The sequence below is a fragment of the Fusarium mangiferae genome (genome assembly GCF_900044065.1).
Source record: "Fusarium mangiferae strain MRC7560 genome assembly, contig: FMAN_scaffold001, whole genome shotgun sequence".
Lineage (NCBI taxonomy): Eukaryota > Fungi > Ascomycota > Sordariomycetes > Hypocreales > Nectriaceae > Fusarium > Fusarium mangiferae.
In genome coordinates this window covers 2,325,827-2,347,056 of record NW_024573921.1, presented here as the reverse complement: position 1 = coordinate 2,347,056, position 21,230 = coordinate 2,325,827, and the positions used below count along the sequence as shown (strand labels likewise).

General features: G+C 50.3%; 6 protein-coding genes across 6 annotated transcripts; 4 read left to right on the top strand and 2 right to left on the bottom strand.

Moving 5' to 3' along the window:
• Positions 1-4,423: 4,423 nt before the first annotated feature.
• Positions 4,424-5,561, top strand: FMAN_01260 (uncharacterized protein; the record flags this gene model as incomplete). Its single annotated transcript, XM_041832753.1, has 2 exons — positions 4,424-4,800; positions 4,859-5,561. The coding sequence occupies 2 exons, from the start codon at positions 4,424-4,426 to the stop codon at positions 5,559-5,561; spliced, it is 1,080 nt and encodes a 359-aa protein (XP_041676597.1).
• Positions 5,562-6,306: 745 nt separating this feature from the next.
• FMAN_01259 (uncharacterized protein) lies at positions 6,307-8,069 on the top strand (the record flags this gene model as incomplete). Its single annotated transcript, XM_041832742.1, has 2 exons — positions 6,307-6,682; positions 6,733-8,069. The coding sequence occupies 2 exons, from the start codon at positions 6,307-6,309 to the stop codon at positions 8,067-8,069; spliced, it is 1,713 nt and encodes a 570-aa protein (XP_041676596.1).
• Positions 8,070-8,888: 819 nt separating this feature from the next.
• FMAN_01258 (uncharacterized protein) lies at positions 8,889-11,515 on the bottom strand (the record flags this gene model as incomplete). The annotated part of the gene is made up of 2 exons (XM_041832731.1): positions 8,889-10,036; positions 10,087-11,515. 2 exons carry the CDS (start codon positions 11,513-11,515, stop codon positions 8,889-8,891), a joined length of 2,577 nt encoding a protein of 858 aa, XP_041676595.1.
• Positions 11,516-12,474: 959 nt separating this feature from the next.
• Positions 12,475-13,151, top strand: FMAN_01257 (uncharacterized protein; the record flags this gene model as incomplete). The annotated part of the gene is made up of 3 exons (XM_041832719.1): positions 12,475-12,707; positions 12,758-13,018; positions 13,067-13,151. 3 exons carry the CDS (start codon positions 12,475-12,477, stop codon positions 13,149-13,151), a joined length of 579 nt encoding a protein of 192 aa, XP_041676594.1.
• Positions 13,152-14,188: 1,037 nt separating this feature from the next.
• FMAN_01256 (putative calmodulin-dependent protein kinase) lies at positions 14,189-15,494 on the top strand (the record flags this gene model as incomplete). Its single annotated transcript, XM_041832708.1, has 2 exons — positions 14,189-14,362; positions 14,436-15,494. 2 exons carry the CDS (start codon positions 14,189-14,191, stop codon positions 15,492-15,494), a joined length of 1,233 nt encoding a protein of 410 aa, XP_041676593.1.
• A 1,778-nt stretch (positions 15,495-17,272) lies between these two features.
• Positions 17,273-18,687, bottom strand: FMAN_01255 (putative aureobasidin-resistance protein; the record flags this gene model as incomplete). The annotated part of the gene is made up of 2 exons (XM_041832697.1): positions 17,273-18,224; positions 18,275-18,687. The coding sequence occupies 2 exons, from the start codon at positions 18,685-18,687 to the stop codon at positions 17,273-17,275; spliced, it is 1,365 nt and encodes a 454-aa protein (XP_041676592.1).
• Between the last annotated feature and the right edge of the window lie 2,543 nt (positions 18,688-21,230).

Genomic DNA, 21,230 nt, shown 5'->3' with positions numbered 1-21,230 from the left:
GGGGGGTCAGTTTGCAGGTACAGTAGAACCATCCAATCCATCCAATTCGTTCGATCCACGAATAGCCCCAAGGATTCCAGTGATGTGATACGGACTAGGGAGGCTGATAAGCAGAGCAACGGTAAACAGCGTGATCGGACAAGAATACTCGTGGTATCTGCTCGCGTCAAATAGCGGGATGACGACCAAAAAGCACAAAACGTCCAGGTGGTACGCCCTAAACTCACGTATTACCGAGATGCTTTTGGGTGCAAGGGAGCTAACCCACTGAACGGCGGGCTTGAAATGGAACAGGCGCTAGCGAACGCCAGGTCGAAGGATGGAAAAACAGACAGAACTGGACTCTCCAACAAAGTCGTTCTCTACTTTAGAGGAGGAAAACAGTGACACCCATGTCTGGCGCGCTGCTAAAAGTATCGGTACTTTGAAGATGGTGAAGTGACAGCCAATCGATTTGCTGAGCAGGGGTCGTGGACCTGCGGATTGTGGACCTTGAATGCTCGGACAAGCAGGGGTTTGCTGTGAGCATTTGAAGGTCCTTGAACCCGTTTGGGCTATGGCGGATATTGATGGTGAAATGTAACCTCCAAGATCATTGATGACTGAAATAACAGCACGCACCCCCTGGCTCTAGCCATGACCGTGCCGCATTGAAGACAACGGTAGATATCCCTGGCCTGGTCTGGTCTGTTCAGTTTGTTGGTCATTCCATCATCGCTAGGTTCGTCTTCAACAGAAGCAGGCGTCCGTCCACCAGAATGGTAAGGTTTCGAAGATCATGCCCCTTGTTGGATGATGACACTCGAGAGCGACTGAGAACTGAGAACGAGGGGCAACCAACGGGTCAAAGCCAGGAAGGGATTGCTTCATCTCTTCCCCTTCGCTCATTTGCTGCCTGCTCCGCTCTGCCTCTATCAGCAGCAGAAAACCAGCCAAGCAAGCAACTCTGTTATCGCTCGTCATCAATTAGATTACGCCCCTGCCGCTGCGAGTGTGATGGTGTTCCGTCAACGATTCCCCCCCAGTTTGTGCATGAGGCTTCTTAAATCCTTGCCCAATCATATGACGTCGGCTGCCTTAGTCACGGCTAGCCCGCGTTCAATGCCATGCCATGCTTCAGGGCTTGGGCTGATGCATTCCGCCTTTCCTCCCAAAAATCTGAGACGGACGGATGCAGATCGGCCACGACAGGGGTAGGGCCATGGAGGTTCAACATTCGAAGCTTGGGTCAAGGCTTCAAGACCTCGCTCGACTTGATCAATGTACCTCTACTTGAACATGTGTCAGGTTCTGTCCCCCGCCCATCCCTTTCACCCCTGCGGTACTCACTCCAATTCGAGGTCGCAATGTCACAATGGGCTACAGAATCCGAGTCCAATTTGGCCTCATTGTTTCTGGACTCGCCGTGCCACCATTTGGTAGAGGCAGCAGCTCGTTGTTGCTACCTAATCTCTTACCTGGGAAGAACGACGAAGCAATGGAGCAAAAGCCCCTCAGCGATATCCGCCACCACCTCCACCTTAACTCAACTCAACCTTCCGTCGAACCAGTCTGGGGAGGCGAATGGATGGTTCAAGACAAGCCCACAATCAACAGGCCCACCAAAAACACCGGCTTGCCTTGCCTAGGGGAGGAAAGAAAAGTCAGGGCCTTGATCCTGAATGACAAAAAGACTTAGGTAGCTTTGCATAAATTGAGGATGCCCTTTGCTGAGTTTATTTTGACACTCTACACTAAGGTCCAGTATTTTCTTGCTCCCCGCAGGCTTGCCTTGCACGCCGCACGCCTGGCTCCCACAGCTCCGGACGGGCAGATGCCACCACGGACAAGCTGCATGGATGCCACACCCAATGTCATCTAGTCCATTCTGAGCATCCATCCATCTAACAGTCTCTGCGTGACATGATATGCACAACTCGCTACGCTCACCGATAGCCGCCAGGCAGGCAGAGAGAAAGAAAGACAAACGCACCCACTCACTCGCAGTCTGCAGATTCACTGATCAACTGTTGCAAGGACAAGCAGGGCTACAGGCTGCAGGGCATGCTCACGACTTAGCTTAGTTCCATTACTTACTTACTAGGCTGTCAGCGTCATCTCCAAACTGCAGTCATAAGCTGTGCAACTGCTCAAAACCCTCGCAACATCTCGTGTAACCGAGACAAAGACTGTTGTCAGCGACTGTGCACAGAGAAACATTGCAAATAGAATGTTTGGCCCATCCCGTCTGTCGAAAAAAAGGTGCTCTTGCTCACTCACAGCCCTGTCTGAACTCTCGTCATTACGTGGCAATACTCTAGCTCGCGCAAAGGGGCCGCCAAGCAGCCAGCCCACCATGCAAACCGGGGCCAGCGGCTGCCCGTGCCCGGGTCTTCGAACCGCCAGCTTAGCAGTCTTTTTTTTATTTTTATTTTATGATTGTGGTTTCAACTGTTTCGCGAAGGCGACGCGACTTGAACAACCTCATCATCGTCACCCAGGACACGGAGCTGTGATCTCTTGGATGTACGGATACAGCATATCACCCCTAATTCGCTGCCTCAAAAGCGCCCACGAATGCACACCTTGCTTCCACCACACATGCACACAGTAGCCCACAACAAACCTCCGAACTTGGCGGGTACCCGCACCTTTTGACTTCGACAGGGTCCCGTGCTTTTCCTTTCTCCCTCTTCTGTTTTTATCATATCAATGCACAGACTTGATGATGATTTCAGTCTTTTGAGCCCCTCGCTCGTCCAGGATAGGAGCATCACCACCACCTGTATTCATGATGTCCTCCATCCTAGAGGGTCTCATCAAGTATAAACACGCCATCATTTCAATGGCTCCTTGTCACGTGATTCATCCTGTTGCAAGCCTCCCGTGACATTCCCGAGGTTCTTGCTTGACCTTGTACATCTCCCGTCGGTACTTGGACCCTCCACCAACGCAACATGGCCTGAGCCGTTGCTATCTCACAAATCTCCGGTTGCGTCACGACCAAGCAGCTCCCAATTTTTTATGTTGTCATTTTTGTTGGTATGTTGAAAATCGAGAATGACATTCGACTCGAATGCCCTCGCCTCGGCAACGAAATAAGGCCATGGCAAGATGAAAGATGTGGCTGTCTATGCTTTGCCCTGCACGACATTCCAGAGTCGGGAGGCCCCACCGACTCCATTTGATGGATGTTCGAGAGGCACAGGGGAACAGTATCGACAATCTAAACGTTCTTGACCAATCAGACGTGAGTCAAGAATTAGTCGCGTCGAATGGCACCCGTCATCTTGTTCTCTGCCGAGGCCCCCGAAACTCGACCGAATTTTGCATCTCCATCTCCCCATTCAATATTGATGATAAAGGCAGACAGGGCGCGACATCAGTCATATTGAGTTCGATGGCCATGCATCTAAACATTGAGAGGTATTCCCGGAGGCAAGGGTTATTGAGTTCAGCGTGGCCATATGCAACGCTAACAGGTGAAACAAATGAAGTTTTCAGCAGAATCTCAATCTCAAACTCTAACCGTGGCTTTATCGCTAAAGGTGTGGGCACTAGCGGATCAAGGACGTCAAGCCTAATGGTCTTCCTTACTGACAAAAGTCTCAAATCAAAGTCCCTCCGCTAAATGTCTAGATATTTAGTTTGTCCGAACAGACTGAGCTGATGATTTCCTGTGGAGGATAGGATCTGGTATAGGGCTTGCGTAAATCGGTGAACTTGGAAGTGATGGAACTGTTTCATATACAGTAGATTTGGCGCAGCAATGTCTTGAACGTAGCCGCATCACGAAAGTCCCCACCGTCAGATCTTGAAACCTTGTGGTTCGTAGCACCAGCGTTCGTGAAGATCTCAAGGCGCGTCGAGTTTGATTGAGTTTCTCTAGCAAAGTCAATATACATATAGACGTCAATAGTTGGACTGTTGGTCCGCAAAATAGCTGAACTATCGCTTTAGGCTCTCGGATCATACGAAAATGAGGAGAAAGAGGCCTCATCAAAATTAACTGATCAGGCGCTCATAGGTGTGCAGGGGGGACCTGTTCACATTGCATGGGCGGGCGGTGGGATTGCAAGTTGTGGCTGCCTTAGGCTGCCGAATGAGCTGTGCGCCACAAGAGGCTGTGGTCCCCTAAAGTGGTGAGGCTGGCAACAGGGCGGCAGGGATAAGTTTACAGAGGACAGTTCAGTTCTCGTGGCATCAAAGGGGAATCAAGAGAATAAAGACCTTGTAAAGGCCAGCGCCGACAACAAAAGTTCCCGATTACGACAATAGCTACAGCGCAAAAAGAATCACTATCAAGTATCAGATTGTTTGACGAATCGCCAGTTAATATTGCCGATATATCGCGCCAACGGCCCAACATATCCAACCTGTGATAGCCTCAACGAGTTTGGAATCAGAGCCGATCCGAACCTAAAACCTACATAATCAAGTCACGATGCCGCCTCGAATAAATATTCCGCCGGTTACACGTATCCTTCTCATTGCTCTCCTAGGCCAGTCTATCCTCAGCGCTGCCATAAGGTATAGGCAATGGACTGCCAACGCAAATATCGTCATTCCCTACCTGACTCTGGTGCCGCAGTTGTCCATTATCTATCCCTGGACGTTCATAACATCAACTTTTGTCGAGAGCAATGTGTTTACACTCGGTATTGCTGCCGTAACGATATACCACGGGGGACGGTATCTTGAAAGGGCATGGTCATCGGCCGAGCTGGCCAAGTTTGTCGCTATTGTATCGCTGGTTCCAAACTTCCTAACACTCTGCGTTATGGTGCTTTGCTTCACGCTTACACGTAATGAGAGCTGGACGTATGTATTATATTGCGCTCACAGCGTCAAATGAAGAGAAACTGACATAACTGTATAGCCTGACTGTCATTGCTGGGACCATTCCCGTTCAAATTGCTTTCCTCGTCGCTTTCAGCCAACTCGTCCCAGCGCATACCGTAACTCTCTTCCGCGGCGTCATATCTCTCCGAGTTCCTCGATTTCCTCTCATCTACATCGGCGCCGTTTTCCTTCTCTCTCTTACGCCTCTCCTTACCAGAGCTGCTTTGTGGCTTGCCACCTTTGGATTCCTGACCAGCTGGACCTATCTCCGATTCTACAAGACTGTATTCCCCGACCTCGACTCGGCACAGGAAGCCTCCCTCCGCGGTGATGCCAGCGAGACGTTTGCGTTTGCCGAGTTCTTCCCCGGTCCGGTGAAGCCATTCGTCGCTGCCATCGCTGATCAGATCTTCCTGGTGATGGTTGCCATGAGGTTGTGTACGCCTTTCACGCCGGCAGATGCCTCTCGGAACGACAGCCGGATCCAACGGACTGCCCCAGGAGGCGCTCGCGCAGAGGCCGAGAGGAGAAGAGCCATTGCCCTCAGGGCGCTGGATCAGAGACTACACGCCGCTACAAGCAATCAGCCATCACAGAAGCCAGCCCAGGCAAACCGACCGACAGGCCCGACAGTGCAAAGCCAGCCTCAGCCGGCTACACAGACTGCCATGACATCGTCACCCGGCCCCATGCTTGGCGAGACCAAGTTCGAACCTGATCATGACGATGCGAAGAGCTAAATTCTGCCTTATTTTCTAGAGTAGCATACAGCCATTGTGATATGGGAGGGTCGTAATGTGCCTTGTACGGTTTAATTCGAGCCGACCTTATTGGAGACAATGACTGACCGTGGACGCAGAGTCGCCAGCAACGGTTTTGATAGATGAAGAGTTTGACGATTGGCATTGCTAGTGGAGCTCTGGTGTTATGATGGTTTTCTGGGCTTTCCTTTGCAGTCTGGTCTGTCCAAGTCCTGATTAGGATGTCGTGGGATGGGCTGGTATGCACAAGGAATGTTTGGTTCAAGTTACTTAAACATGAAGATCAAGATTAGAGTATCATGATCATCTATCATCATGTGGAAATCGACAGCTCAAGTCAAATTCTCGTATTTCGATGCTTACGCTGCAAAAGTATTCAGATTTGAATCAATCTACGGATACTAATCGTACCTTTGCTGCTTGCTTTCAAAGGCCCTACCTATAGTAGGTAGCCATCATGCAGGGTAGGGTGTAGATCGGAGTGCCTAGGGTGCTGACCAATGAGGTCGATGCAATTTGCGTGCTGTCCTCCCTGGAGATTGTTGACCAAACCAATCATGAATTCACGTATCTTATCCCCCTGAGCTATATTCATCAACGAGGACCTGATAAATGCACGAATGTAGCCATATCTCATCCAATTGACTTGTATAGTGCTGGTTTCTCTTATCAAAAGCCGTGCGAGCTCTTCCTCCAATTCCGGCCAAAGGCAACATAACTCATGATGGGCTGGCCATATGAGTTCCTCACTCTAACAGATGAGGAGAAGCACCAACGTCGTCTGAGCCTCGATTACTACGCATGTATAGCACATCTCTCTGCTTTTGTACCGGCGCTATTATTTCTCGTCATTCGACTCATCAATCGTGTGCGCAAGGGCCGCAACAGCGGGTATCTTCAAGTTCCAGGTTCACCAGGCGTCAAAGCGAATCGACAACGATGGATCTCTAGACTTATGGAGAAAGGGCCCATTGTGAAGTGGTGGCTAGGTGAAGACGTGGTATTCATGGGAAGTCATTGGGGACAACGTGATGAATGGGTTTTGGGTACTGCTTGGACAGTTTGGTTGATAGTCTTGAGCGTTCATGGCACAGGAAAGGGTATGTAAAGTCCGTCTCTGATTCATATGAGCTTGTTGCTGACAGTACAGACTATCTCCATCTCACAAAACGAGTGGGCATCGTTGCAACATCTCAGATGCCTATTCAGTATCTCCTGGCTCTCAAAGCGCTCAACCCTTACGCATACCTGTTTCACTCATCTCACGAACATCTCAATCGATATCATCGTGTGCTCGGTCGCATTATCTACTCCCTGCTCATACTTCATGCCATCTTATACAACGTCTTCTTCATAGAGTCTGGAATATGGTTCAAACGCTTCTTCGCCCCGGTTGTATTTGCAGGTGTTGCTGGCTTCACTGTTCTCCATGTACTTAACGGTACGGCAATGGCTCGCGTTCGTCAGGCTTCATACCGACTCTTCTTCATCGTTCACCTCTTGGGAGCCTTTGCTATCCCCCCATTAATCTACTATCATGCACCGTCCTCGCGATTCTATATTGCCGAGGCCGTTGGTGTCTTCGTTCTTGACCTTGCAGCACGAAAGATGACCACAATCACGGCTCCCGCTATCATCGAAGCTATCCCTGGCACAAGTCTCGTCAAAGTCTCTGCCAAGCTTCCAGCTCCAAAGATTGCCAAGTACACCGCCCGCCCAGGATCTCACATCTATCTTAACGTCCCTGCGGCTTCGCGACCAGGAATTGGGCAATTCTCGGCTCCTTATCTCGTCTTTGAGTTTCTTTATAATCCCTTCACTGTGGCATCTACCAACCAGGAGACGGGTGAGTTGACATTTGTCGCACGCACAAGAAATGGCCCCATGACGAACCGTCTGCACCATCTATCCTCGAGTACCAACGCTGGAAGGTCGACTGACAAGGTCGAACTCATCATTGAGGGTCCTTATGGAGTCATTGGAAAGACATTCAACGACCTCATCAATTCAGGTATCAATCGTATACTCATTGTGGCCGGTGGTGTGGGGGCAACCTTTGCTGTACCACTCTATCACGCTGTTCTAGCTGAGAACTCTACCACAAATGTCCAGCTCGTTTGGGCCATTCGAAGTGCCGGCGACGCAACCTGGGCCGCCTCAACTCCCACTGGCAAGTCTCTTCTCGACGATGATCAAGTGCAGCTCTTCCTCACAGGAGACGTGGGTGTTGCCAATGACAACGACAACGCAGCTGGCGTTGAAATGAACAATTTATCTCAACAGAGCACTCGTCCTGTAATTCGAAACAGCAAAAGGCCTGATCTACAAAGGATTGTTGACGATATGTTCCAAAAGGGTCAGCACGATAGTGTGGCTATTCTGGTCTGCGGTCCTGTTGAGATGAGCCGAGACCTACGCAAGAGTGTGACGCCGTGGGTGATGAGAGGACGCAAAGTCTGGTGGCACAATGAAAGTTTTGGATGGTAGGGGGTGATACAATGTATGCTGAACGCCATGGCTGTTCCTTTTCAGCCTGAAGTATGTTGGTTGAGAGTGATGTGTTTGCAAATAGATCACCTAAAACAGCAGCGGCTTGGTTGTAAACCTTGCGAATCTCCACAACTTCCACAACCCAACTTAGATTGCCATGTCGAGCTAGAGTTAGCTGCTCCGCGACCCCTGAGCTGTCTTGACGGTGGTTGATATAAAGGCATTGTGGCGTGTATAAAGTTGTAGAGACGATCATGCCTCGTAGAGAAAAGCTTCTACCGCTGGGGCCTGGTTCAAGAGGTCAGTCATGCTCCCACGAACCTGGCATTACAGGGAAACTCGAAAATTCGAATAGGAAGCTGCTCCAATAGTGAGCGCACTATGAATATCTAAAGACCACTTTGGGTATCTTAGGTTCAAAACACCAGCCATACCTCATCCCAAAGCAATTCGGTATAGAACGCACACCAATACAACACCACCGTCATCATAGGCCATACTATCATATTCTATGCTCGTGCGAGGTGCAGTCTCCTCCTTGCTAAGCCACCGTAATAGCCATCAAGAATTTCGTCCATCAACGCCTCACCCATCTTCCGATCCTTACTAATAACGCACCACACTCCGTTGTCTAACCCTAAGTAGGGATGCCGTTAAGACGGCATGAAATCTAGAATATGAATAAACAAGAACAAGAAAATATCAGAAATTCCAGCGTCTAAAAGAAACCGTTAACTTGGTGGTATCATCAGAGGGTGCCATCAGTCACACTCAATATCTCAGCTCCATCGAGAGCTCACAGATTGTCGTTCAGTCTCACTGCCGGTATCTAGCCAGCTGCGCCATGATGTTCTGAACTTGAACCGCTGCATCTCCGTTCGACGGTGGCTGTGGCATATGCCCGTAGGAAGTTCCATATGGGCCTGAAGGGTGCTGCTGTTGTTGATGTTGCGGCACCGCACCATTCCCACCCAGACTTCCAAGTAGTGCCTGGATGTCAGGTTGAGGTGCTCCAGCGGCTGCTGCACTCGTGCCACCTTGAGCAGGCGCTGGGTTTTGGGCCCCCCCCTGAACCTGTGCGAGCAAATGCTGAAGTGACGCAGGGTCGAGCTGACCCATCATGGTCGCAATGTCAGCGACGTTGACTGGAGGAGACTGCTGTTGACCGTAATGTGCGGGAGGCGGAGGGCCAGGGTAACTGGCCGCAGGCGCTTGATACGGAGGCTGGCGTCCATAAGGAGCACTGCCATAGCCATTTCCTCGGTATGTTTGACCATAGTTAGGAGGACCTCCTGATGCCTTGGCTTGAAGGATAACCTTGGCTGCAGTAGTGGGGTCCAGGTTTTCGTACTGATCATATCGAACATTGTTGGAGCCAGCGGAGCGATCAAAGGCCTGTACCGGAATCTTGCCTGAGCTTTGCGCTCGAATATCGAGATCGACAACGGCATGGACACCTTCGGCCGCTTGCCGCTGTACTACCATGTCCTTGGGTATCCTAGGATGCAGGAACATAACCTCAGACCTAAGACCTTGGGACTTGAAAGCTTGCTCCACCCAGTTGACAAAGTCGCGATTTACGTCTGGCTGAAGGATGACCTGTACGTCAGGGACATCAGCACCATACCTCCGTGGGAGATCAAGCTCAGCCTCATGTCGGGGTCGCCCATAAGGGCTCGGGCTTCTTCGCCGATAATTGTTGTCCTTGCCGTTGCGACCGTAGCCCGGGGACCGAGATCGTGCACGCCCCCTGCCGCTGTCATAAAAGCCTCGATCTCGACCATACGACTCCTCTCTTCCGTACTCGTTGCGATGAGGAGAATGACCGCGACTAGATCGATAATCATCCCGGGTTTGGTGGCCTTGCCGTTCATTTCGGCGACCACTGTCGCGGGTTTTGTTCCTGTCTGGGCTTCGAGTCTTGTCCTTTTTCGACTTGTCCTGAGCACGCGATACTTCTAGATCTTGACAGTGTTAGAATCACAATATGTAAAGACCAATAAGCATTACTTACGGATTCTACGACCCTTTATTTCGATGCCTTGCAGATTATCCATCGCTCTCTGTCCTTCCTCGATAGAATGGTACTGGACGAAGCCGTACGCAGATTTGAGTGAGATTTGGGCAATCCTTCCGAACCGATGAAATAGATCGAAGACATCCTGTTTTGACACCTTGTCGCTCGAGAGATTACCTGTAGCGAATATGTGAGCGCCATTTTTGGACGCGCCGGACGCGGATCGTGTACCAATAAAAATGCGTGAACCCTCTGGGAAACGGTCCCATTTGGCCTCAGCTATATACTGGTTTTCGTCGGCTAAGAATTGGTTCCATTGGCGCTCATATTCGGAATCTTGGGCTTGATCAGTATTATAGAGAGCAGGTTTGGGTGGGTATGGAGGAGCGTTCATAGAAGTGATGGCAACAGGCGCCTGGAGACCGGAGCCAAGCGGAACCGGAAATTCACCCAGAGCATCAGGGACTGCAGCAGGTGCGCCGGTTGCCACATAAGTGGATGGCTGCCCGGGCGTGGGGGGCGCAGCTAGGTTCGAGGGAATACTGGCATTGATGCTAGGTGGGTGGTGTTGCGAGGCATACGTCTGAGGAATTGCCTGTGACAGCGGAGGCCTCGGTGGAAGAGAAGCTGACGACGAGAAGGCTGAAGACGGAATAGCAGACTCGAGAGAATGTTCACCTAAGACGGACGGAGCATAATGTGTGTTGGGTTTGGAAGGCGCTGTGAGATCAGCAACCAGGCGTTGAATATCAGCTGAAGGACTGGCAGCGTTACTGGCGCCCGGCTTAGTCGTGCTTGGAGACGACGTTTGCTGGTTGGATGGCTGCGACGTAAAGGTATTCGCGACGCCAGCAGCTTGAGCTTCGGAGGAAGCATTGGAAGTAGTTGATGTCGCAGATTGGCCTGGCTGGGCCGACAAGGATGATTCATGAACGACATGGGAGACTTGAGATGTGCGATTTGTCAAATGATCGGATGAAAGAGAAATTTCGTTGGATTCTCGTGGTAGCGATGATACATCTTGTGGTTCGACGACTCCGTCTTCACCCTCCTCCGTCCCAATTGGTGAATCAAAAGTCTTTGCGTAATCGTCATTGCTGTCGGGAAGTTCTTGCTCAACCTGAGGCTGCGGCACTTGCTGGGCGGCCACGTCTGTGTCGTCTTCACCATAAGGGTCGTTGAGGCTGTCGTCATCTACGATATCGTCATCACCACCAGCCCCTGATATGGGCTCAAGATTAGGGGCCTTGTTGATAGAGCCATCGGCGTCGGCAGCGGCAGCAGCAGCGGCAGCAACCATGGCGTCGATGGTCTCGACGGTCTCTTGAAGCACAGGGACCGCCAACGAGGTGGCGGAATGAACAGGTGATGGGGAGACCGGGGAGAGGTTGGCAGTCGCCTGAAGCTCTGCCTCGGGTTCTGTCATTTAATTAAGGCTGGGATTGGAGATTGGTGTGCAGTATATGGGACGACCTTCTGAAGCAGGGCTGGTCGTACAAACAATGCGAACCAAGAGATGGTGCAACTGAAGATCGAACAAATGAGCTCGGCTCCTTGGTCAGTGAGAAGTGCCGCCAGGCGATGGCCTGGCGCAAGACGGAAGCTGGAAGCGTGATGGAATAGACGGAGTGGCGGTCAAAGCGCCTCCAGACGAAATACGAAAAGGTCGACTTGTAGACCAAATGGACGCGGGATAAAAAGCCACAAGAGAATCGGCACCCTCACCAGGTGGTCACTAGAAATACAGACGACGACTCGACCAGCTTTTTTGACAGGGGAGGCAGTCGGGTAGAGGGTTTTGCGACGTCGGAGCTTGGCTAATCGCGCCAAAGGAGTTGAGGTCTCCAGAAGACTGGGGCTCAGACACGGGCACGTGAGAGCAAATAAAGATGGACTAGGTAAAGAAAAGATCTAGGTAGTCGCGACACCAAGAGCATTGAAGATGGCGGCACGAGTGAAGTCGACGATGTGTCGCAGGTTGAGGGAAATGAGCAGATGAAGGTTGAAAAGGTGAGGTAGGTAGGTCGATTAGGTTAAGTAGGGTAAGGTAAGGCCAGGCCTAGCAGGGCAAGTCAGAGACCGAGACAGGTGAAAGGCTGGGTTTCGGGGTCCCAATTGAGGCTGATCGGGCGCAGGCGTCAACCGCAGCTAACGACAGGCTAGTCCAGAATTGGCAAGGCGGTCAACAAATCATTTGTGTTTGGCTCACAACCAAGATCTCAGCCACGGACAAGCATCAGGCGAAAGCCAAGAGTTTGAGAGACCCAAACTTCAGGTGTTATGAGACATTGAACTCAGAGGAATTTTCAGACCGGATTATTCTTTTATTCTTTATCTCGGCCTGTCAGATGTAATATACAGACCGTTCGATTGTTATACTTCACCATGCTTCAGCGACACTTTGCTCTGGCGCCACGTCTGAGAATTGTTCCAGCATATCTGACAAGCCGTCCATTTGCGCCTCGGTTCAAGAGATACCAGGCTTTCGACACCGGGCTCGATCAAGAGGCTCTTTCTGAAGCTCGCTCGTGGTTTGAATCTTTCAGCTCAACGCAACTACCGAAAGGAAATACCACATACGCCCGCTCGAGTGGACCAGGAGGTCAACATGTCAATAAGTACACACGTAATTACATCCAAGCAAATCTTTAGCACTCACAGGTGAAAGGACCGAAACAAAAGCAATTACAGCATATCCACTAGTACAATTATTGCCTGTACTCCCCAAGTCATTGCATCCTGGCATTCGCAAGTCCAGGTACTACAAAGCAACCAATGACTCTTTGACTTTCCAAGCGCAAGATTCACGATCACGGGATGCGAATGCAGAAGACAACAGAAGAAAGCTGATTGAGGAGATAACAAGCATCTACAAAGATGTGATACCTGCCGAAACAAGCGCAGAAAAGAAAAAGAAACATGAGGAGATGTCAGTTGCTTTCTTTGTTAAAAAAAAACAATTGCTAAAATCAATTAGTGGCAGAAGATTCCACGAAACAAGGATAAAACAGAAGAAGTTTACCAGCGCAAAGAAACAATCACGGAGAGGGCCTTCTGATTGAACAAGCATTAGTCAAGCAAAGCGAGACAAAGTCTACAGCATTAAAATGATGGCGATATAGATATATATATATTTATCTTTAGCTTGCGAAGAGGTATGTAGATTGAGTACGACCTTTGATATAATTCCGAATACTTAATACTCAAAAGAAACATACTGGTCTTTATCGAGGCTACCGAGCAGTACCGAAGTTTAGATGGTGAAAGCCAAAATTGTACACGCAAATTAAAAGAAAATAAGTTGTCACTGTTTGTTTTAGTTACCTTAGGTAGAAAGCAAACAATTGCGGCAGATGATCCAAGGTTTCTCAGTACCTAGGTAGGTGACTACTACGCCTCGGTATCAGTAGAACGACTAAAAAGAGACACTACCTACAAGAACAGAGCATCAGCTCGCGGAATAGAAACCCCAATTATGATGTGTTCAAAGGCGAAATATCGTCATTGTCACTCCGCACCATTGATGGAAGGGTCGTTGACTGCCATTCCTCCTTTTATGCGTGGTAGCTAGCCCTGTGAATATGTGGCAGCTCACCACTGAGAAGGGATACGGATAGGCATTTAATGGCCTAGCATTCATACTTGTAATCACGGCCGGGCACCAATTCTTCTCGCACCTATCAATAAGGGTCTAGAACGAAAACGCCTTGAACATTTATTGCCCATCGTCATTCTCTCACCCATCCCGTCCATATTTCAGCTAGACTTTGTCTGACACAACCCCACCCACCACCTCTTTAGCCCCGACCCTTCTGACCAACCCAACCGAACCCCTTCACTTCAGCCCATCAGCATCGCCATCTCGACTGCTGATATCTACTCTCTTCAGCTCAGTTGTTCTCGATTTCTGTGTTTCTCCCTTCAACAACAGGCACCCGATTCTCCGAGCCAGACAGTCCTATTATATTTCATACTTCACCCAGACGCCGCGAGACAGTCACCCCCCTCTGTTTCGCACCTGTACGCTCTGCGGGGCATCGCGATCTTCTTATCACCTCTCCGCCTCGACTTCTCCCAACTCCTACGCCATATTCCCACAATGGACTCTGCAGCCCGCCAACAGCCTCAAGTCCAGCCTTGTAGATACAAGGTTGGAAAGACACTGGGAGCTGGCTCATACTCCGTCGTCAAAGAATGTGTCCACATAGACACTGGTCGTTACTATGCTGCCAAGGTCATCAACAAGCGGCTCATGGCTGGTCGCGAACACATGGTGAGGATTGCTTTACTGTGCCCTAGTACTCCAGTTCCGTTTTCATTTTCTAATACGCCATGCGCAATGATAGGTTCGCAACGAAATCGCCGTGCTCAAGAAGGTCTCCATGGGCCACCAAAATATCCTTACTCTTGTCGACTATTTCGAGACCATGAACAATCTCTACCTTGTCACCGATCTTGCACTAGGTGGTGAGCTTTTCGATCGAATCTGCCGAAAAGGCTCCTATTTCGAGTCAGATGCTGCCGATTTGGTTCGCGCCACATTGTCAGCTGTCGCTTACCTCCATGACCATGGTATCGTCCATCGCGACTTGAAGCCTGAAAATCTACTCTTCCGAACCCCCGAGGACAACGCAGACTTGCTTATTGCAGACTTTGGACTTTCACGAATTATGGATGAGGAACAGTTCCACGTTCTGACTACGACCTGTGGTACTCCCGGATACATGGCTCCCGAGATTTTCAAGAAGACAGGTCATGGCAAGCCTGTAGATCTCTGGGCTCTCGGTGTCATCACCTACTTCTTGCTCTGCGGTTATACCCCTTTCGATCGCGACTCTGACTTTGAGGAGATGCAGGCCATTCTCAACGCAGATTATAGTTTCACACCTATTGAATACTGGCGCGGCGTTTCCAGCCACGCCAAGGACTTCATCCAGCGCTGCCTGACTATCGATTCTACTAAACGTATCACTGCCCATGAGGCTCTCCAGCATCCGTTCGTCGCCGGCTTTATCAATGCCGAGGGAGAGAGCCAGAACCTTCTGCCTAATATCAAGAAGAACTTCAACGCTCGCCGGACTCTACATGCAGCCATTGATACTGTTCGTGCTATCAATAAGCTACGTGAGGCTCAAAGTGGGATGATGGATGGAGCTCGTTCAAAGGAACCCAGCCGTGGCGCTGCGCGACAGCAGCCGCCTACCAACAAGAAGGGAGATAGTGCCATCTCAATGGGCAGCAACCAACCTAAGGATAGTGGATATGGAACCCAGACAGAGACGGACGTCGTTATGGGCAACACATCAGCATCCAATGTCCCCTCTTCATTGCAGCCTGGAAACAGCGGAAATAGGGTCATCGAGACATCCAAGGGACTTTGGAGTGCGCCTGCGCCAAAGAGGTAGAGCCAGAATGGTGACGATGTGTCTGAGTTATTTAGAAATCTGCGAAGGGGATATATCAAAAGGAAAGCCACCTATGGTGAGACGAAAACATGCTAGAAGAATGATGGTTCAACGTTACGAGGAGGACATTTTGAAACCCGGCATTTACGTTACGAAGCGGGCGAAGAACAAGGACATACGCATGTGCAATGAGGAGGGGAGCGAGGACCAACAGCGATTTGGGTACATGTATTTTCAACAACGGACCGCAGGCACGCCGTTTGCAACGACTGGAAGGAAGAATCAGTATATCCTATTTTCCATACATTTTCCCTTTCTATTTCAAGTATGATCTTGGTATTTGCAACGCCTTTTTGTGAATTCTCCTTTTCCAGATGCTTTGCTCTAGAGACCGGTGACTTCGAAGCCCATGTCAGACACAAATCACGAGGTTCGCATTAAACTTCGACGTCTATGCTTCCTCTAATCATTATCACTGCTGGTGTTCTTTTGGGGAAGATGAGTTTCTGACAGATGGGCTTACGGCCTGTAACCCCTGTGATCCACTCGACATCGAGTATAATTTACCCTCAGTGACTCTCGCGTGTTCACAGTAGCAGGTATTAGGCGGAATTGGGTTATTTACTATCTTGTGACCCTGATATTTGTTGTGCCAGAGTGCCTTTTACTGACAAATGTGGAGAGCGCCTTGTATCAAGTACTGTTTTCAAAGGCATGAATGGATTAGGTCAGAGTTGGAAATTCTCTTGCTTGGAACTTGAGCAGAGACCGAGAGTTTCAAATCACACGTTTGTACGACTTAGACTACTGATACTTGCGTACAACCTAGAAGACCGGACCGACGAATTGACACTGATACTTCTTAAATCATGACAAAGCGAATTAGAAGAAACAGCACTTGTGTATGCCAAGAGGTCAAGAGTGCCGTGCAGACTTGGCGTTCCTGATGCCGCTGAACAGAAGTGGGAGGAATTTCTTGGGCTAGATGAAGATCGACATGTTGATATTTGGATATCATGAACGGGCCCACCTGATCGCGTGCCACCTGCAACGACACTTGAACCATGAACGTCAAGCTGCACATTGGTACCCAGTGGGTATCATCAAGATTTACAGGGACTTTCAATCTGAGAACACGATGTGACAGGAACAACGTGCTGTCAATTCTTCTAGCTGCTAATATCTAGCGAATGGTATCTTTGGTATTCCTTTTCCTTTTCACCAAAGTCAGCCCACCTCCTTGCGCCGCCTGGTTTTTGCTCTCCAGGATCATCCAGGATTCGGCTGTGAGCCAGTTGTCCTTCATATCTCCTCCTCCTCATGAGTAGGGGTGCTTATCATAAAGCAATGTCCCTCTCGAGTCGTCGTCCAGGCTCTCTAGCGAGCGTAACGGTGCATGACATGGCGTCGTATCATGTCCATACACGAATTAAACTTCCTCTGGTTGTATACATTACTCTATTCAGTTCCGGTTTTGTCCTTCCGCAGGGTATACATTAAAATGGGACGCATCAGCCCCTTGAACCCATTATTACCGTTTGCCGTCTGGCCCTGACGGCCCTGCGTCAGAATCCAGCATCTGCCGTGGTAAAGCACCGTGTTGCGCCATTTCGCTGTGCCGATGAATGCCAAAGAGGTTATCAAAAAAAAAATGTAAGGTCGAAGATTAAAAAGGGTTCGGGGCATTAAAATCGTAAAATTCCCAACAAGTCGCTTCGTTTCCCCGGTCTGGGATGAGAGTGTCCGAGGGTAGCCGTATTATTACTCAGTCGTGCCAATTACCGCACCACCACAACTTCACTCAACTCCACATCTCGAGCAGGAGCGTTGCCGTCCCAGAGCTGTCCATTGTTGTCCATATCCATGAGCATTCCGGGAAGGGCTTCTTCGGAGAGAGTAGGGCTCAGGGTTCCGCTACTAGAACTGCAGCTGGAGCTGGCAACAGTCCAGCCATCGCTGGAGTCGGCGCGAGGGCGTCCAAGCAGACCCATACCGAAGTACTCGCCATACTCCTCGTCAGAAATGGCGTTGCGGTCGCCGTACTCCACGTACTCGTATTCCCATCGCGTGATCTTTCCCTCCTGTCGTCGGGGTAACCATCGGGCCTTTGCTGCGTAGAAAAAGCAAGAGGCAATCAAGCCACCGACCACCAAGTCAATGGCATAATGGTGGCTGAGGTACATGGTGGCCCAGCAGACCCATCCAGCGTACATGATGAAGTAAGTTCGGAACTGGGGGAAACAGTGAGACATGAAAAGAGCCTCGAGAACGGCATTCGCGGCGTGGAGCGAGGGGAAAGCGCCGAAAGGAACAGGCGCAGTGCTGAAATTGGTCGTGTAGAGGTCGATGCCAAAAATGGCGTCGATGCGGGCGAGTCCTGCGGGAGATCCAGGCATGCCATAGGCAGCAGGTTCAAGACCATGCTCCATCTCATACCAAGGTGGCGCACAAGGAAAGAGAAGCTGGATGGTGACGCCCAGAATACTCATCCAGCCGAAGGTGCGAGCCCAGACAGGGGCGGTACCGGGGGCAGCGAAGACGAACATGAGCAGGGCGCAGACTACAGGAGCGCCAAAATGGCACAGGCCGTAGGGGATCCAGGCAAGAATGTCAAGAACCGAGTGTTGGTGAGCGGAGAGAATGCTCGACAGATTAGCACCATACAAGACGTTCTCGAGGGCCGGTAGCACGCGGACCCAAATATGAGGTCGGTACTCGTTGGGGATGAATCTGAAAAATGTTAGCAGGCGACGAAATTGGCCTTTCAAATCAACACATACCGACTACAAAAGAAATACAGTAGCCAGGTCCAGATTGTCACTGATGGCAAAAAGAATTGACGGGTGGCAGGCATGAGCAGAACCCAAACACTACCGATGATGGCCAGGAGCTTGACACCAGGAGCCGGAGGAGCAATCCAAAAGGAAAAGAGAATTAGGAGGCCAACGACAGCATATTGGAGATCTGACGTCCTCCAATGATGCTTCTGGAGATCTCGAACACCATCCCAGGCGTTGAAAGAGGTTTTAAGACTGGTGATCTCCTCATTACCAGGTCTCGATTTCGATTTAGTGCGTCGACGACCAATTCGATATCTGTGAGGAACAGTGTTGAGGAATGGCAGATTAACGTGCTCGGGCCAAAGTAGCTGGAGCTTGGGCTTCCCTGAAAGGGTGGCGGAGAAGTCGTTCATGGTGAAGGCCGAGAAGAAAGTTGTTTGGATCGACAGAACGGTGGTTCGAAAGGGGGTGCGTGATGATTATTTGTAGCGTAGCGCAAGATAATTCTTGAAGAAATTCGTAACGCGTAGTCGGTAACCCAATATGAATACCCAAAAGCTACCTCATATCCAAGTTGACCTATTCACTTGACTTGCACGCATACAACGATGGTCGGAATCGTCGGGATGGCCGTCCAGAGCGATGGTTGTCGAGTCGCAGAGAAGGGAGGCAGCACGCGACAAGGACGCCACACACAAAGAAGATGTGAGGCTAGGACCTGAAGTCGTGACGGAGGAAGATAGATGCTTTAACAAGGTGCGAATCTAAGACGAAACCAAGCCGAGGATCGAGGAGAGAGAGAAAGGGAGGGAAGATCAAGATGGAGGTGAGGAAATGGGAGTAGTAATATGAAGAAAGTGGAGAGAGGGATCGAGTATGATGACGAGGTGCAGCAAAGTGATGCACCAGGGGGCGTGTACCAGTGCAGCTGGCCACTAGAAGCGCTGAAAAACCAAGGTCTTTACAGCTGATTTTGCAACCGCAGTCCGCTAAAGAGTATAAATTCAACAGGGCACATCGCGCAGGATTCCAGTGGGCGCTAAGCTACTGCCCCCATCACACTCCACTGGCATTAGCTTCATTCAAGGGGCCCGCACCGCAAGATTTTCCTCGTCCTCACTCAAATAAGTCCGGATGCTGCGGGAGGAGTCATCGATACAAGGGTTTGGGGTACCGGCCAGTCAACAAGCCTCAGCGGGGCGTTGTGCATGGATGGTACCAGGGTCGCCTGGAGATTGCACTGGAGCCAGCGCCTAAGCCTAATCAGCTCTTCTCTGACGCTCAGACGGAGCTCTTTTGTCATTGCGAAGCCAATCAATCAAGACGACACAAACAAAGTTGCTGACATAGCACACTGCCCGGACATCGCGGAGCAACGGGGTTTGCGGCAGCCCGAATCAAGGCGTATTACCGTAATTTCCTTCGAAGCCGCTGCCAAGCCTGATAGGCGGGCTGAGTCGCGTGAGAATTCGCCCTGTCAAATAACGCTTACTTCCATGCTTTCCGCGTATTGTACCGCAAAAACTTTACCGACCACGTTTTAAACTGAGGGGGAGATGAGATTACCTACCTGCCTAGGTATTTACCAGCCCATACAAGCCTACAAGTCGACGTGGCAATCTAGAGTGCTCCGTACTGAGCCTCGATCAATAAAGCCAAATGAGCCGCAGGGCATCTGTTCTCCCCTTGACTTGTCTTAGTCATTTGATATGACCACTCACAGTGTAGGAACCGGAGGCAGCCCATGCCTCGGTGATCCAAGAAGCAACTGAACTCACTGCATGTAGTACATCATTTCAGCCTTGGCATAGCTGCTGGGCAACGATTGACTGAGAACGTTAACGGCCGGCACCTTGCCAACGCAAGCGACCAAATCTTCCGGACAAAGTCCACATTGTTTAATAAAGTCCAATAAATTTTCCGATCAGACTGACTGACTGTCACAATCAATTGTTGCAAGCACCCTTTCAGTCGGCGTCGGAGACTCGCCAAGCTCCATGGACTCCGAGGTTCCGACTCCGACTTTATCACATCACCACCTGGAGCGAATGAGATTGGAAGGGTGATCTGCCGACGTGGATGCACACACACAGCCAGCACGAGGCTTTTCGCTTTCTGACCTCAGGGAAGCCCCATGATCCCATGTGCTAGATTGCACTGCGCTCATGATGACAAGACAAGACGAGACGAGACAAGAACAATCCATGTTCATGACGAGTCTTTGAGTGGCTTCGTCAATACAAAGACCCACTCCTTGATTGCATCTTTGTTTTCTGCCACTGATCAGGGTCCGTGGGCAATGATGGTGGCTGATACTTGAAGAAAACGTCACCATCAGAAACGGTTCCCAGACGGTGTCACTTGGATGGCCAGCGTCATGACTGTGGCACAGTGACATGCGTCTGGAAGACTGCCTACAGTATCCGTAGATGCGACTGTGGGAACAGACTAAACCAATCACACCAGAACGGGAATCTAGGTTGGTGAGTCCGCGTGCCCAGCAACCAGCCACGGTTGTCTTGTATGATGCCTATGACTATGACGATCGCTGGCTCAATCTAAAGTGACAGCTAACTGTTGATTTCTTAGACCGAACAGCTCATGTCCATGCGCTGGCAGTAACATAAGGTGCATACAAGGTTGCGATTAGGTGTCGAGAAAGCTGTCTCCTGCTTGCGGTTGAAATATGGAAGCGACCCAGGGATATCCTCAAGGGGACACTTCCGCTGAGGTCATAATCAATTTGCGCACGCGAGGAAACTTCCTGCCCGGGTCTTATTGTGAGCTTTGCCATTCATGCACTGCTGCTCCGCCGAGGGAGCAAGGCTCTGACTGTTTGCAAACCCCCTGATACCTTGAACAAAAGCCAGTCGCTAATCAATCAGCGAATTGAGCAAAAAAAAATTCAGACAAGCTCCTTTCTGAAAAATACGTTGCACAAGAACTCCACTGCAAA